At 38.3% G+C, this 16,593-nt stretch overlaps 1 protein-coding gene across 7 annotated transcripts in view; it reads left to right on the top strand.

Moving 5' to 3' along the window:
* The window catches only part of ZZZ3 (zinc finger ZZ-type containing 3), a 79,931-nt gene that overhangs the window by 51,814 nt on the left and 11,524 nt on the right, over positions 1–16,593 (top strand). For 4 of the 7 annotated variants that reach the window (XM_053590955.1, XM_053590954.1, XM_053590953.1 and 1 more), the window contains one exon: positions 15,738–15,876. In XM_053590955.1, the coding sequence (XP_053446930.1) occupies positions 15,738–15,876 (139 nt within the window). Of the gene's footprint in view, positions 1–10,820; positions 10,860–15,737; positions 15,877–16,593 lie in introns of all 7 variants that reach the window. The other 3 variants (XM_053590952.1, XM_053590951.1, XM_053590956.1) reach the window with 1 other exon arrangement.

Below are 16,593 nucleotides of genomic sequence, written 5' to 3'. Positions count from 1 at the left end.
AAAAGCAATTCATATTACTTTTCTGGTCTTTTCATGGCATATGAGCAAATAAAAACTATTTACACTAAAAAAAAAAAAAAAAAAGATCTTTGCTGTTAGTTATAACCTTTCATGACCAGCTAGGAGTATAAAAGGTGAAATTCAGAGTTTCTAGATTCTTAAGGTCTTGCAAAGATTAACTCATCGATAACAGATGGCTAACATTTCTGCCAATTTTAAAGTTTCTAAATAATAAACATGTAAGATAGTTATTATTTATTTAAGAGAGTTGCTCAAATACTCTGCAGGTGAAAATGTTGTGTCTGTTTTTTTTTTTTGGAGACAGAGTCTCACACTATTGCTCCATGCTAGAGGGCCATGGTGTCAGCCTCGCTCACAGCAACCTCAAACTCCAGGGCTCAAGCAATTCTCTTGCCTCACCCTCCTAAGTAGCTGGACCTACAGGCACATGTCACAATGCCTAGCTAATTTTTTCTGTTTTTAATAGAGACAGGGTCTTGCTCTTGCTCAGTCTTGTCTTGAGCTCCTAAACTCAAAACTCAAGCCATCCTTTGCCTCGCCCACTCTAGAGTGCTAGGATTACAGGTGTGAGCCGCTGCCCCTGGCCTGCAGGTAAAAATCTTGTTTGCAAGCCACAATGAGGAATAGTGCTAAGAATTGTTTTCAAACTCAGTTTTCTGAAAATATTAATAATACTTAATAATTACAGTATGTCCTTGTGTTGTACCATGCTTATTTAAAGTTGATGAAACATTTGGTATTTTCATCAGTTACAGAGGCTGCATAGAGGCAGTCTTCATAGATTCATCGTTCTCATAGATTCACTTCTTGAGAGTCTGCTTTTACTGTTGGTCAAAGTGATTTCCTTTATGGGGTCAGAAAAACTCTAGACTGGAGATGGATTTTGCTTAGAAAGCACTAATGGAGTCAGTCCTGCCCTGGATAAGATTATTTTCATTTGTATGGGGGAGAGACAAAAGGGGGAGTTACATGTTCAAGGATGGGTTGTCAAATAAGTTCTCATATGGCCATATATGAATGTAAGTTCACTTACTATTACCAGATCCCAAAGACAAGAAGTAATTGTGTAATAAATGTGTCAGTTTGGTATTATTAGAATGCTTTATATGAGTTTAAATATATTTTTACAATCTGGAGTCTTGCTAGTAGGCTTTAGAAAGCCCATAGCGTAGTAAGAATTTGATTGAGATTGTCTCAACTGAGTTGAAAGAAAATGTGTTTACTTGCCTTTTTATGTATGTCTGTTTTATTACAGTTTTTTCCAATAGAACATAGTACTCATGTTTCTCTGTATAAACTTGTAATTTTGAGTAGATGCTAGAGATAACTTAAAATGTCATGCCCCGTGTCTTTGGAGTTACTGTGAAATGATAATGTGTGTAGCTTAACAGATGTGTAGTTTGGCTAGAAGTGTTGTTTGTTACAGTATTAGTTTTTGATTAGAAGTTACTAACTAACTGGTCTCTATTATGTGAAACTTTGATGTATTTGTAATTCTAGAATAAGAGATAAGCATTTTATTTTATTTATTTTTTTGAGTACAGAGTCTCACTGTGTCACCCTGGGTAGAGTGCTGTGGCATCATCTTAGCTCACAGCAACCTCCTAATTCTTGGGCTGAAGAGATCATCTTGCCTCAGTTTTCTATTTTTAGTAGAGATGGGATCTTGCTCTTGCTCTTGCTCAGACTGGTCTCCAACTGTGCCTGGGCCTCCCAGAGTGCTGGCAATGCGGGAGCCACTGGGATGTCTGAGATAAACATTTTAGGTGCTACGGGGATTGTTGCGTAGAATGGGTAATCTAAAACTCTGGAGTAGGGAAAGCATGTGAATCTTGACTTGAGCTAGGCTTTTTCCCAGATGATTGTGAAACTATTATATTGGCCACAGTACAGTTGCATTTAGCTTTCTGTTTGAAAGAGAGAAAGCTCAAGAATTCTGTTACATAGATTTAGAAAAGCAGGCACTGGGAACAAGTTGAAAGATCGTCTTTTGAGGTCTACTCTGAAAGAATTGCAGAGTCTTTACAAGGAAGAAAATGTTTTATGAAGGCTATAAAAATGTGATTAAAAAATACTGGCACATTTTGTTTAAAGTTTCTTGTGCAAGGTACTTAAATTCAATAACTTGTGTAGAGCCCCTTTAAGCTATTTAAAGCTAGCAAGGGAAATAAACAGAATTAAGGTAGTCAAGAGCCTCTTTTAATAGGAGTTTGTTGGATCCACCAATCAGAACTTAACCCAGAGTATCTCAAACAGGCTTTATTTTAAACAAACAATCACAGACAATAGACTAGTGAAGGTCAGGAAATAAAGTACTAGGTAGGCCCCATGGAATTATAACGTGTCAGTATTCAAGGATTTGCAGACTCCTTCCTCCCTTCTCTTTGCACAGTGCAGACGGGGATTTTCCTCTTCATTCCCCCCATAGCTTCAGTTGGGAACTGGCATTGGCTTCCTATTGTGCTTGTCACGGTCCCAAATTTATATGACCTTTCATTCCCAGAGCCTTTTCACATTCTTTGAAGGGAACCTGGTTGTTTAGTATCCATTAAGTTGGTTCCCTTGGGTCAGTCTAGTCCTAGAAAAATTATCAATTGTCAGGGGCGTGGTTGTTGAAAAAAGAAAGAAAAACCGGCTGTACCGGTCTAACCTTTCAGTAAGAGTCTGTCTTTCAGCAAAAAGGTTGGTGAGCAGTGTAAGTTGTCAAAACATGTCCATTTATAGACCATTTGGTTTTTTGGTTTAATTGTATTCTCGACCAGTTAGTTGCCTATAGTAAAATGGGACATGGGACATGTGGCATCACAGCTCAAATACTCGGACTTAAGCAATTCTCTTCACTGTACATTGCTAGTGGGAAAGGGAAGTGGTGTACCTCTTGTTGGGAACAGTGTGCTGGTTCCTCAGTAAGTTAAACGGGGAGGTTACCATAAGATCCAGTGATTCCAGTTTTAGATATATATACCCAAAAGAGTTTAAAATGGGCGTTTAAACCAAAACCTGTGCACTGATGTTTATAACAGCACAATTCACAATAGCCAAAAGGGGCGGAAACAACCCAAATGTCCATGAACTCATGTGGATACATGTTACAGCATTGAGCTGATAACGGAAGCCAGACACAGCAGGTCACATATGATTCCATTTATGTGAAATAATCTGGAAGAGGCAAATTCATTGAGACCATCAGCGGGTGCATGGTTGCCAGGGGTTGGGGGAGAGTAGACTGAGGAGTGACTGCTCAGTGGGTGGAGGTGCCTTTTGGAGTGATAAAAATGTTGTGGAGCTAGGTTGTGGTGATGGTTGCACATTATAAAGGTACTAAATGTCAGTAAATTATACACTTTAAAATGGTTAAGGTAATTTTTATATTATGTGGATTTTAGCACAATAAAAAAAGAAGCAAAAAAAAGTAAGGTGGGGAGATTATGGCTATTTATGTTTTTTCTTAATTATTTTTGGGTTTTTTTGCAGTTTTTTTTGTAGTTTTTTTTTGTGACGGGGCCGGGTTTGAAACCACCACCTCCAGTGTATGGGGCTGGCACCCTACTCCTTGAGCCACTGGCACTGCCCTATTTTGGGGTTTTTTGATATATGTTTATAATATAAAATATAATTTATAAGTAAGTATACATATATTGAGAACGTGTTTCACAATTTTTATGTTTTACCTAATTGAGTTCTAAGAGGTACTTAGAACAAAAAAAAGTAGAGAAACCATTGTTTTTAACAAGGAAAAGAGAATTACCAATTAGTCAATTTATTGCTTTAGTATTTAGGGGAAGTTGTTAAAGATAACAGATTCTCTTGAAGTGGATAGTTTGTAGAATACTAGAAATACATTTAGAGGAACCACAGAGCCCAGCTGGCATTCACTGAACAGTCTTGCCAATAGCTTGGGTTGCTTTTAGCTAAGTTGTGTGATTAATTATAATTCCACCAACGCTTTAAATGTTCCAGTTGCTCCTAAGAACGCTAAAGTGATCTTGGGCATTAGTGACTTTGTGAATGTTGTTTATACTAGGAAGCTGTGGAGTCAGTAATGCTAGTGATAATAAATGTGAACACAATTTATTATTATTTTAAGAAAAATCAATTATTTGGGGATCATGATTTCTTCAAGTGCAGGGGGAGCAAGTATATCTGACCAATTAATGAAAATTCTTTAAGAGACAAATTATTAGATAAATTTACAGAGTGTGTAATGTGCATAGATTTTTAAAGTCTTTGGAAAGGTTATATGTTATTGTGGTCATTTCCTTTTTAATTGGAGGTGGATTTGACGTACCAGAATTACCTGTGGTCATATGTATTAGGAGCCTGTGACCATAAAGCAGTACTATTAATTTGCTGAGCTTTATCTGAAAAGGGGGGAACAAGCAAAATGTTTTCCCCCATAAGGAATTAGTGCCTCACTTTGCTGGACTCATTCATTGTTGCCCCACATTTTTTGGAAGTCAGCTTTTGAGACAGTTTGCAGAATATTCTTAATGGTAACAATTCTTTTAAAAGGATATTTAATATTTTCTTGAACTTTTAATCAATTTCAGTGCAATGTAACTTATAAAAATGAAATTACAAATAGTGCAGCTAACTTCCTTTCATCCCTAACTAAACTCACCTAAATGTAACTCAGACTGGGCTTTGAAGAATTCTACAAGAACAACTCCATAGGCATCTTGTGCATTATAGAGCATTTAACTTGTGGTGCAGTAATAGTTACCTGTCATCTTTATGGTTGTGAGTTTTTCAAAGCTGGGAACCATGTTTGTTCTAAATGATGTAATTTCTCCACATTGATTTAACCATTGCCTGCCTTATTAAAGATTCAGAATATTTTATGTATTTTTTTCTGTTCTCCATGCCTTTTTCTAATTATCACAGGAAAACATTCTGGGAAATCATACTGTGTTCATAAACTATCCTCATTATTTTGTAAATCTGCCTCTGTTGAATTTCAAATGACCTTTGGCTATCTTAATTAAGTTCATTTAATATGATGGTGGTGTTGCCTTTTTTTGTTAGGTAAGGAAAAAGCTTCCTTGAATTAATTGGTCTGTTGATCAGTAATTGTAAAGGAGAGGCGCCACTGGGTTGCACCAGTGTGGAAGCAGTGGTGGTTCCAGATCCCTCCACTGTTGATGTCTGATGCTTCACTGTACAGTCTGCACTCCTGCTACCCAACTCAGTTCATGCTTCTGTGAAGAATGAATGTTAGACCTACGTTTCCTCTACTAATATTAGAAGTGAATTACCACTTCTGGTGCCATTACCATGGTTGGGACCCGGAGTCATGTTTCGTTGAAAGCAGGTGGAATCATGTGGGGCTGGAGCTTTGGCCGGGCGCTCCTCTGTCTCTTCTTCTGGCTGTTACTCCCTCCTGTCATGATGCTGCATCTCGGGGTTTTCTGCTCAGTCATTCTCATTCTCTGTTTCTTGGTTATGTTAGGATGAAGATACTGTAGAGAGTACATTGTTTAATTATAGGTAACTGGAGTGGATCTGGGGGTCAGTGTGACAGGAGTTAACTCTGAGGGGTGGAAGTGGCAGAGCTATTAATGCTAATTATTCATACAGTTTAATTTGGATTTTATTTCTCTCTCTCTTTTTTTTTTTGAGACAGAGTCTCACTTTGTTGCCCTCAGTAGAGTGCTGTGGCATCACAGCTTACATCAACTTCAAACACTTGGGCTTAAGCAAGTCTCTTGCCTCAGTCTCCTGAGTAGCTGGGACTACAGGTGCCCACCACAACACCCGGCTGTTTTTAGAGACGAGGTCTCACTCTGGCTCAGGCTGGTCTCAAACCAGTGAGGTCATGCAGTTCACCCACCTGGGCCTCCCAGAGTTCTGGGATTACAGGTGTGAGCCATGACATTTGGCCCTATTTTTCTCTTCAAAATAAAAGGTATTATAAAATTCTTTGTTTACTATTATCACAGAGAAAGAGATTTATTCTAACATTTTAAAATTGGTATGAAGGTAAAATAATTGTTTCAGTGGTTATTTTATCCCTCTTAATCTGAATCAGAAAAGGTGAATGATGCCCAAGATACATGGTGGCTGAGTTCCCACTTGTTCCATGTTTACTGACTTCGGTCAGGCGTTTTCTACTAGCGATCCTTTCCTCTCCTCTCCTCCTCTTCCTTTGCTGGCACTGAAGCACCCCTCTCCTCATCTTTAAGAGACAGGGTCTTGCCCTTTCACCAGTGCAGTGGTGCAATTGTAGCTCACTGCAGCCTTGAACCCCTGGGCTCCAGTGATCCTCCTGACATCCTGCCAAGTAGCTAGGACTAGCAGACTCAGCCAGTCATGCCTGGCTTAAATTTTGAAGGCTTTGGGGAGTGCTTAAGGAAAATGTAGTTTTTAAACCAAAGAATATTTTTGTATAATTAAGGCAAAGCATGGTGGCTCACACCTCTATTCCTAGTATTTTGGGAGGCAAACGTGGGAAGATCTCTCTCTCTTTTTTTGGTGGGAAGATCTCTTGATGCTAAGAGTTGGAGATCAGCCTGAGGAAGAATAATACCCCACGTGTACAAAAAAAGAAAATTAGCAGGGTGTGTGATGTGTGCCTGGAGTCCCATCTACTCAGAAGGCCAAGCAAGGCTGGAGGATTACTTGAGCCTAGGAGTTTGAGGTTGCAGTAAGCTATGATGATGCCATTGTACTTTGGCCCAGGGGACAGAGGAAGACTCTCTTTTGAAAAAGAAAATAATTTATTTGCATAATCTGTTTGTTATAAATCTGTTCAAAGCCCTTTCAGAAGCAAAGCTTTTATTATAAGAAAGAAATTTTTATTCTGAGCAGATTTATATCATTTAGTACCCTTTTAAAGTTTATTTTTCTCAGATTAAAAAAGTGATGTGTTTATTTTATGATATTAGAATTATTGAGACTTGGCCAGGTACAGTGGCTCACACCTCTAGTCTTAGTACTCTGGGTGGCCAAGGCCAGTGGATCTACTGGGCTCAGGGGTTCAAGACCAATCTAAGCAAGAGCAAGACCTTATCTCTACTAAAAATATAAAAATTAGCCAGTGGCAGGCCCTGTAGTCCTAGCTACTAGGGGGGCTGAGGCGGGAGGATCACTTGAACCCAGGAGTTTGAGGTTGCTGTGAGCAAGGGTGCCACCATGGCACTCTAGCCTGGTACAGAGTGAAACTTCTTTATTAAGGATGTCCTTCAGAATAATCTGTGGAGTTCTTAAATAAAATGTAGATGCTTTGCCTCCCAAGCATTCTGGAATTGGAGTTAAGAGACTCTCCTATTTTATAGAAAAGGAAAATAGGAGCCTGATAGGGTAATTGATTTGATATTGATCACAGCTTGTTTGAATGGGACTAGAAATCTCTCTTGAACCCACATGTCTGTGGCTTTTTCTTTTTCTTTTTTTTTTTTGAGACAGAGTCTCACTGTGTCGCCCTTGGTAGAATGCCATGGCATCACAGCTCACAGCAACCTCAAACTGTAGGGCTGAAGCGAATCTCTTGCCTCAGCCTCCCCGTTATCTGTGGCTTTTTCTACTTCGATGGTTTTGATTTTGTGATCTCAGCTTGCCCTCATGCTATATTTTCCCCATGCTGTCGATATTCTGTCAACTTGCATCCCACTTAACCTGCCTACATGTTTTCACTTACACTGTTTTATAGAAATGTTTTAAACCTCCTTTAGCCTTTCCTGTTGAAATCCTTGAATCCAGGATTCATCTTGGTTTTTACATCTTATGTGATGCGTTGCTTATAATTCCTAGAATTGATCACTTTGTTCATAACATGCTTATGCATTCATCATGGTTAGTCAGATTTTACATATGGGTTTTCCTCATTAATACATTTTGTATAATTAATACAATAATATTAATTATATTATTGATACAATTCTAGTAAATTTTAGGAAGTGACTGAGAATTGTGTAAGCTCTGTTGTTTTTCAGTGTATAAGTAAGCTACTACAGTATACACTTGCACATCCTTTTAACTAAATTGTAATGATCTTTAAGGTAGGGTTGGTTATACTTGTCTGTTTCAGAGGAGTTAACGTAATGGCATGTACAGTAGTGTAATCGTTAAGCATTTAAATGGGCTGATACAATGTCAGGCTGATATTACATGTTTTTTGAATAGCCATTTCATACTTTTACCTCATTCATATTGGACTTGTGATCAGCTGGGAAGACCACTGGTTTTTCTTTCTTTTTTTTTGTTTTTTGGTCTGACAAGGCAAGTTTATTCCATCCTACATGCATTTGATCAGTTTCCTCTGCTTCATAACCAGCGTCACTTGGTGCAGGTTTGGGGGTTAGAGGGGGTTGTGTACCAGTCCGGGACTGCTGCCTTAAACTGTAGTCATGGCTTGAGTTTATTTTGGCCCTCGAGGTGATGTGATTTGGGGTAGTAAATGTGTGTTCTTTTCTTAGTTCCCTGGCAACTCTCCTTGGAGGTAGGAGTGAGGGATGGGGCACTAGCTTGATAGACTACCTACGATGGTGGCTTTGTCTTTCGTTCCTTGGCCAAATGGAGTCCAGAAATTGAGCTCAAGTTTGCAGCTGCCCTGAAGCTAAACCCACTTTTACTGCTTCCTTTGCCTTCTCCAGTTCACTCCAATACTCCCGTTAATGAGACCTGAGTATTTTGATGGTTCTTCCATACTTTAAAAATAACAGTAAATGGTGGTTACTTTTTTTTAATTTTTTTGTTTAGGATTTTAGTTATTTTCAATATAGGGTTGATCTTTATACTTGAAGACATATTATTGGAAGCTGAGTTTCTATTGTCTTAATAGAGAATGCCATAAAAGGCTTTTGCCCATCCTTTAATGATTTCTGGGTTTTCACTGAAAGTGAATGTTGGGTTGTTATTACTGTGAGTCATTGAGTTTGCTATTCCCACAGAATGTTTTAGCCCTTCATGAAGGGAGAAAGAGCATCATATTATATATATGGCTCCTATTTCACTAGTTTTTTAAATTGTGTGTTCTGCTTACATACATTTGTTCTTAAGTCACCTTGTCTGGTTGTTGTGTGTGTTTAATCAAGCTCAGTGTTCATGGGGTAATCAAACTGCTGGTAGCAGAGTATGATAAAGCACTTCTTCCTTTCTCAGTTTTTACTTAGAAGTTTTAAAACTTAGAAAATTTAGAAGAATAGTGGGATAAACATCTCTATACCCTTAACCTAAATCCTCTTTACTGTTGGGTATGTATACTTTGTGAATTGTCGAGTCATTACAGTAGGTTGTCAGCTTCTCACTCCTATACTTCAGCATGTCTGTCGTTTCCCTGGGTAACCTTAAATACCATTATCGCACCCTAGCAATTTAACATTGTACAATAATATGACATAAGCCACAACCTGTATTTAAATTTTTCCATTTATCTACAAAATTGTCCTTTATGATGGTTCCTCCCCCCTCCCCACCCCAGATCTAATCTGAGATTATGCGTGACGTTTGCTTGTCCTGTCTCTCTATCATTTAATCAAGAGCAAGGCTTGGTAAGCTTTTTTATTTTCTTTTAAATTTTTAAGTTTTATTTCCTTGAAGAGCACATGTTCACTATTGGCAGACATTTCCGTAGAGGGACAAGTAGTATATGTTTTAGGGTTTGCAGATTATCTACTTTCTTTCTTTTTTTTCTTTCTTTTTGTAGAGACAGAGTCTTACTTTACCGCCTTCAGTAGAGTGCCATGATGTCACAGGACTCACAGCAACCTCTAGCTCTTGGGCTTCAGCGATTCTCCTGCCTCAGCCTCCCGAGCAGCTAGGACTACAGGCGCCCGCCACAACGCCCAGCTATTTTTTGGTTGCAGTTCAGCCAGGGCTGGGTTTGAACCCGCCACCCTCGGTATATGGGGCCAGCGCCCTACTCACTGAGCCACAGGCAACCTTCTTTTTTTTTGCAGTTTTTGGCCGGGGCTGGATTTGAACCCACCACCTCTGGCATATGGGCCGGGGCCCTACTCCTTTGAGTCACAGGCGCCACCCAGGTTATCTACTTTCTATTGTGACTTCTCCACTCTCCTTGGAGCTAGAAAGCAGCCACAGACATTATATAAACGTGTGTGGCTATGTTGCAATCTATAAAACTTTATTTATAAAGATAGGGAAGGTGTCGCTTGTAGACTACCAATCTACATGGTAGTCTAAAGATCACCCATATAAAGTCGCCATAATAGGGAAAATGGGAAATTGTAGCTAAATATACTTTCATTTACAAACTATTCATTATAAAATGTTACAGAATAGTCACAAATATTCTCTACATGTTAGGCACCTCTTTGTAAAATTTTGTAATGAATAGTTTGTAAATAAAAGTAAATTTAGCTATCATTTCCCATTTTTCCTTCTATATGGTGACATTATGGGTGACGTTTGGGACATCCTGTAGAATAGGTCCCCATCTCTTTTGCTTTTAGTGACACTATTTCATTGCTATTTTGAACAAGCAGCCCTATTTTGGCAGAATTTTCCCAATCTGGATTTTTAAAAATGTTTCCTTGTTAGTTTCTTAAGATTAGAAATGCCCATGTAATCTTAAGAGTTTCTTCTACAATAGAAATGGAAATCTGGTTTTTTGGAAAAGAGTCTGGTGTAGCTAAAAATAAGGTCTTTCCTTTGTTTCTCTGTCAACACCTCTCTCCCTTCCTCCCTCCATCCTCTTTCTGATCATTATTGCGTATGTAATATTACTGCCTAGAAATTGGAAATTAAAATTAACTTCCAGATTGCTATTTTTTGGCATTTTCTTTTAGATGTCAGGGTTTTTACATATATACTCTTTCATATAAATGTTTTTATATCCACAGACATGAACAAAGAATTCAAGAGGACTTGGGTACTGAAAGGTAGTGAAAATAACTTTAGATATACATTTGAAAGAGTATTTATATTGCTCCCCAAAATAATCTCATAATGTAAAACCTAAAACAGCGTCTAAATGTTGAAGACATGTTATGTAAAATGGATGACTCTTTGCCATAAGTAAGCTAACTATTCTTAGCGTTGTGTAATATTCGGTTTTAAAAATGAATAATGAAAACACAAAACCGTGCTCATGGACAAGCTGTAACTACACTTGTCTCCATGCCAATATGCTTAATATTCTTAGTTATTCTCTTACTTGGTTCAGTGAATCACAAAAATGTAAGTAGCATGTTTTACTGGAATTTAAGATTTCAGGATTCTTAGTCCCTGAATTTCCTTTAAATATCTGTCTGAACATTTGTGTTGATTTGGTTAACCTACCATCCATCATGGGTTTTGATTGAGACAAAATTTCTCTTCATATTGAACCTTTGTCAAAATTTGCTCCTGGTTTGACCCTTTATGTCTTACAAGAGAAGTTTCTTTTTTTTCTACATAGATATAAGTTAAATAAAGATTGAAATGTTATTCTATTAGAGGTTTTCATTTCTTAACTAAATATTCTCAGAGTCTGTAACCGTTTTTCACATCACACTTCCACCATAAATAGCTGGTGTGATGTTGGCAAGTTAATCTGTGCTTTGGTTTCCTTAGCTTTTTAAAAAAGGATAACGATACCTGCCTCAAATTTATTGTGAGGATTAAGTTATTTCACTTAAAATACAGTATATGCTCAGTAAATGTTAGGCACTGTAGTTGACTCTTGAATAACACAGAAATTAGGGACACAGACTCCATGTAGTCAGAAATTCACATGTAACTTTTGACTCCCCCATTCTTCACTGCTAATAGCCTACTATTGCCTAGAAACCTTAACTGGTAACAGAAATAGCTGATTACTGCGTAGATCGTATGCTATGTATATTAAATACTGTATATACAGTAAAGTAAGAGAAAAGAAAATGCTATTAAGAAGATAACTTATAGGGCAGCGCCTATGGCTCAAAGGAGTAGGGCACCAGCCCCATATACCAGAGGTGGTGGGTTCAAATCTGGCCCCAGCCCAAAACTGCAAACAAAAAGGAAAAGGGAAAAAAAAAAAGAAGATAACTTACTATTCATTAAGTGGAAGTGGGCTGTCCTAAAGATCTTCATCTCATCTGCTTGTTGAGCAGGATGAGGACAAGAAGGTGGGGGTGGGGATTGGTTTTGTTTTTGACACAGGTGGAGGAAAGGCTGTGTCTGAGTGGACCCACACTTACTCCTTTGTTGTTAGAGGGTCAGCTGTATTTTTTCTTATGGAATACAGTGGTCACTTCCCCAGTTAAACAAAGCTGGAGTTTTGTTTATTTAAAAAAAAAATCATTGTGCAAAATCATTTTATACATACAAAAAAGTCGACAGACTTGTATGATGGGTGCTTACCTACCCACGCTCTGTCCCCGACATGACCAGTCTCATCTCATTCACACTTTATCCAGCTCTTTTTTTCCCTCTCTAGTATATAGCTTCTCTGTTATACTTAAACTTCATGACTCATTTAACTTGATAATTACTCAGGATTTTAGGATAATGCCTGTGTTCTTAATAATTATTGAGGTAATGACCAAATGATTCTTGCCTTGGATTTGTGCCTGGATCAGCTTCTGTAATTTGCTTTTGAAGGTGGGGGTGTTAAGTTTTTAGGAAATGGATTTGTCTATATCATACTATTTTTTTTAGATGTCACTCTAGTTTTTTTTTTTTTTAATGATTCCTTCCATGTCTGCACAGGGATATATATGATAATCTTACTGGTAAAATCTGAGTATTCTAGGAAAAAATTCAATATATATGCATGGAAGACTTCAATTCATTATTTCCTTACCGTCTTTTCATTATTCTGGGCTTTAAGACTTTACCAGTGTTATCACAGGCTCTGATAATTATCCAATCTGATAATTTTCTTCTTTTTTTTTTTTTTTTTTGAGACAGGGTCTCACTTTGTCACCCTTGGTAGAGTGCCATGTCATCATAGCTCACAGGACCCTCAAACTCTTGGGCTCAAGTGATCCTCTTGCCTCAGCTTCCCAATTAGCTAGGACTACAGATGTCTGCCTATTTTTAGAGATGGGGTCTTGCTGTAGCTCAGGCTGGTTTTGAACTCCTGAGTTCAGGCATACCATCCACCTCTGCCTCCCAGAGTCCTGGGTTATAGGTGTGGCCGCTGCACACAGCCAGATAATCGTTTTTACTTAACTAAAGAGAAGCAAAATTTGAGTTGAAGAGTTATACTTCCTTTGTCATCTTTATTGAAATTATTTTTCAATGTCATATTTATTGTGGAATAATTCAAATACAGTAAAGTTGTTTGATTTACTGGCTTCAAATAGAGGCCTTTCTTCCTGGTGTCAGTCTACTCCAGACATAACAGAGGGCAGTTGCCCTTGTGACTGGCTGTGGTACTTTTTTCAAGCCTCAGCTAGATTTTTAATAACTCTTCTTATGCCTTATTAATGGTTATTGTGCCTCCAGTAGTTTGCTGAAAGTTTGAAAGACTCACAGTTGTTTCCCAAGCGAAACTGAAGTGTGTAACTCCTGCTTAAGACAGGGATAGAGACACCATGATAAGTCTTAGTTTTTAGATAGTAGGGTAGGAATTTTGGAGGTGAAGTAGCATAACAATTAAGAGTATTAGGGTGGGACGGCGCCTGTGGCCCCATATGCAGGAGGTGGCGGGTTCAAATCCAGGCCTGGCCAAACTCCAACAACAACAAAAAAAACTAGCCGGGCATTGTGGCGGGTGCCTGTAGTCCCCAGCTACTCGGGAGGTCGAGGCAAGAGAATCACCTAAGCCCAGGAGTTGCTGTGAGCTGTGTGATGCCACCGCACTACCGAGGGCGATAAAGTAAGACTCTGTCTTAAAAAAAAAAAGTATTAGAGGATAGTTTCCAGCTCACCTCTGGGTGAGCCTGCCTAGTGGAACTAGCCAGCTGGGGCAAGGTTTATGTCATCTGTGTACCTCAAATTAAAAGGAATCTAAATGAGTTTAAACTTAACCTCTAACAGGGGTGTCCAACCTTTTTTCTTTTCTACCTTATATTGGAAGAATAAGAGTTATCTTGGGCCACATGGTAAATACACAGATGCTTATGAAAGCTGCTTAGCAAAAACAAAGGTCTGTCATACTTTTTGTGATATCCGACGCCATAGATAAGCAGAAAGGCCTCACGTAATTGGCATCCTGGTCTGTAGGCTGGACACCTGTGCCTGAAACTTAGCCTGGAGTGACTTAGTACAGCCCTAGCTTTTACACTCATAGTGCTGATGTTTAAGTGAAGTAACTTTAGCTTGACAGAAGTCTTTCCCTTCAGTATTAGCAGCTTTACCTTAATTATTAGACATTTTATCAGGAATTTGCTACTAAGAACTTGAGAGCAAGATGTTTTATTTTATTTTTTCTCTTTGATATATTTACACAAGTTCAAAATGATATTCACAGCATCTTCTAAATTTTGGCCAATAGTAAAAAAAAAAATACATTTAAACTTTGGAACGTGCCCACATAGATAGGAGGCTGACAGCAACAGTAGTTGGGGCAGATACCCGAGAACCAAAGGACTAGGAAAGTCAGGAGAGCTGAAAGGATTTTTCAGTCAGTTCACGAAACTTGGTACAGAGGTACCTCCACGCTGAGGGATGTTTTACACAGAAGGTTCGGAAAGTGTTTGGTAGAAAACATCATGTAGCAGTTACTACCAGGCCTGTGAGCCTCAAAGTTGCTTTGTTCACCTTTGATATTTGCAGTAGTTTGCTGACTTCTGAACTTAAAAGATTCAGTATACTTTTTGATTGAACAGAGCATCCATGTATTCATTCAGAATATACTACTGTACGTCTAACTGCTGGGTAGTGTGTCGTACACTGGCTGACCAAAGCCATGAGCAAAACAAGTGTGCTTTCCGTTGTGGAGTTTACAGGCTGATGGGAAATAAGGGAATTTATTTGGCGCCATAAGGAATTGTGCTTCAGTAATACTTTAAGGATTTAACTGCTTATTTTAAAGTGAACTTGGAGTGACTTGTTCTTGATTCTTTTTGAAAAATATGTTTGTTTATTCAGAGCTTTGAGGTTAGCATGTTTCCCTGTATTAATATGTGAAATTAGACATTAGTCAAAGAGTCAAGGCAATTTGAACAGAGGGAGTGAGAGAGAGCGAATATTAACTAGAATATATGAACTGGAGTGAGATTTCAGGATAATGATAAGTAAGCTAAGTAGACTCTTGTAGACATGAAATTAAAAATGTTTTTTCTACAAATGATCAATATTTAAGAATTGAACATTTGTCTTTACGCTGAAGAAAAGGAAAAGAATAATAAATTTGGTGATTGGAAAAGTAAATGTCTAAAATGAGGCATGGGGTATAATAGAGCAAATGAAAACCATGAGACTGAAGGTCATGTTGGAGCTATGTGACAGTGTCCTGTGACTCTGGGCAAGAAAACAGCTCATACTCCTTATTCCAGCAGAGTACAACAGAGTGGCTGAATTTGGTGTTATGATTTTAATTATTTTTATTTAGCATTTCTTAATTGACTCTGATTGTTGGGAAGTCAAGATATTCTCTTATTTAGGCTCCAGAATTTAAAACTTAAGATGGGGGAAGAAGGCTTTGCTTTCTCTAACTGATATTTTCTGACTAGGTACTTCGTAACTCAGGAAGACCTCATTTATTCCCAGTAATATGTATTACTAAACTCTTTCAGGTAACTTTTAAAAGACTGTGTGACTTAATAGTAGATCATGGCTTGAACTCAGTTTTTATTTGTTGTTGTTACTAGAACACTGTAGTGAGATATTTTTCTTTGTGTCTGTAGTTACCAGAGACTGTTACAGACGATTGCTGTACTTGAGGCTCAGCGCTCTCAAGCAGTCCAAGACCTTGAAAGTTTAGGCAGACACCAGAGGGAAGCACTAAAAAATCCCATTGGATTTGTGGAAAAACTGCAGAAGAAGGTATTCATTGAGCACTTTTTAAGATTTACAAAGAAATATTTGGTAATAAGAGAATTTGGTTTATTCTTTCTACACAGTATTTACTATGTAAAGTATTTAGTTTTTTCTTCTGTAATTATCATCATACTTAAGGCAGGATACGACTTCCTTCCGCTGCCACTACGTACTATAAAATACCCCTAGGTGAACCAACTGAATCTGGTGCTGGATACCTGGACAGGGGCATGTTCTGTTCTGTAGCCATTTTTTCTGTTACCTTCCCCATCTTATTTTTCCTCTTCTGCTTTCAGGACTTAAGTGTTAGTAGAGGTAAAAGAAAAAAAACACTTCAGTATTTATTTATTTATTTTTTGCAGTTTTTAGCCAGGGCCGGGTTTGAACCCGCCACCTCTGGTATATGGGGCCGGCACCCTGCTCCTGGAGCCACAGGCGCCGCCCTATACTTCAGCATTTTTTAACTGCTTTTGTTTGGGGTTACTTTTTTGATATAGAAATCAATGGTAATAAAAACAAAAAGAATCTGTTCTTCTGTTAATTTGAGACACGGTCTTGCTCTGTTTCCCAGACTGTAGTACAGTGATGTGATCACAGTTCGCTGTAACCTCCAACTCGCGGGCTCAAGTGATCCTTCTGACTCAGCCTCCCAAGTAGCTGGGACTAGGACTACAAGCACCTGCCACCACTCCAGCTAATTTTTGTTGTTGCAATTTGGCCGGG

Source organism: Nycticebus coucang, chromosome 5 (assembly GCF_027406575.1).
Source record: "Nycticebus coucang isolate mNycCou1 chromosome 5, mNycCou1.pri, whole genome shotgun sequence".
NCBI classification, from domain to species: Eukaryota; Metazoa; Chordata; class Mammalia; order Primates; family Lorisidae; genus Nycticebus; species Nycticebus coucang.
The sequence above is the reverse complement of the archived record's forward strand: the minus strand, read 5'-3'. Positions and strand labels throughout refer to the sequence as shown.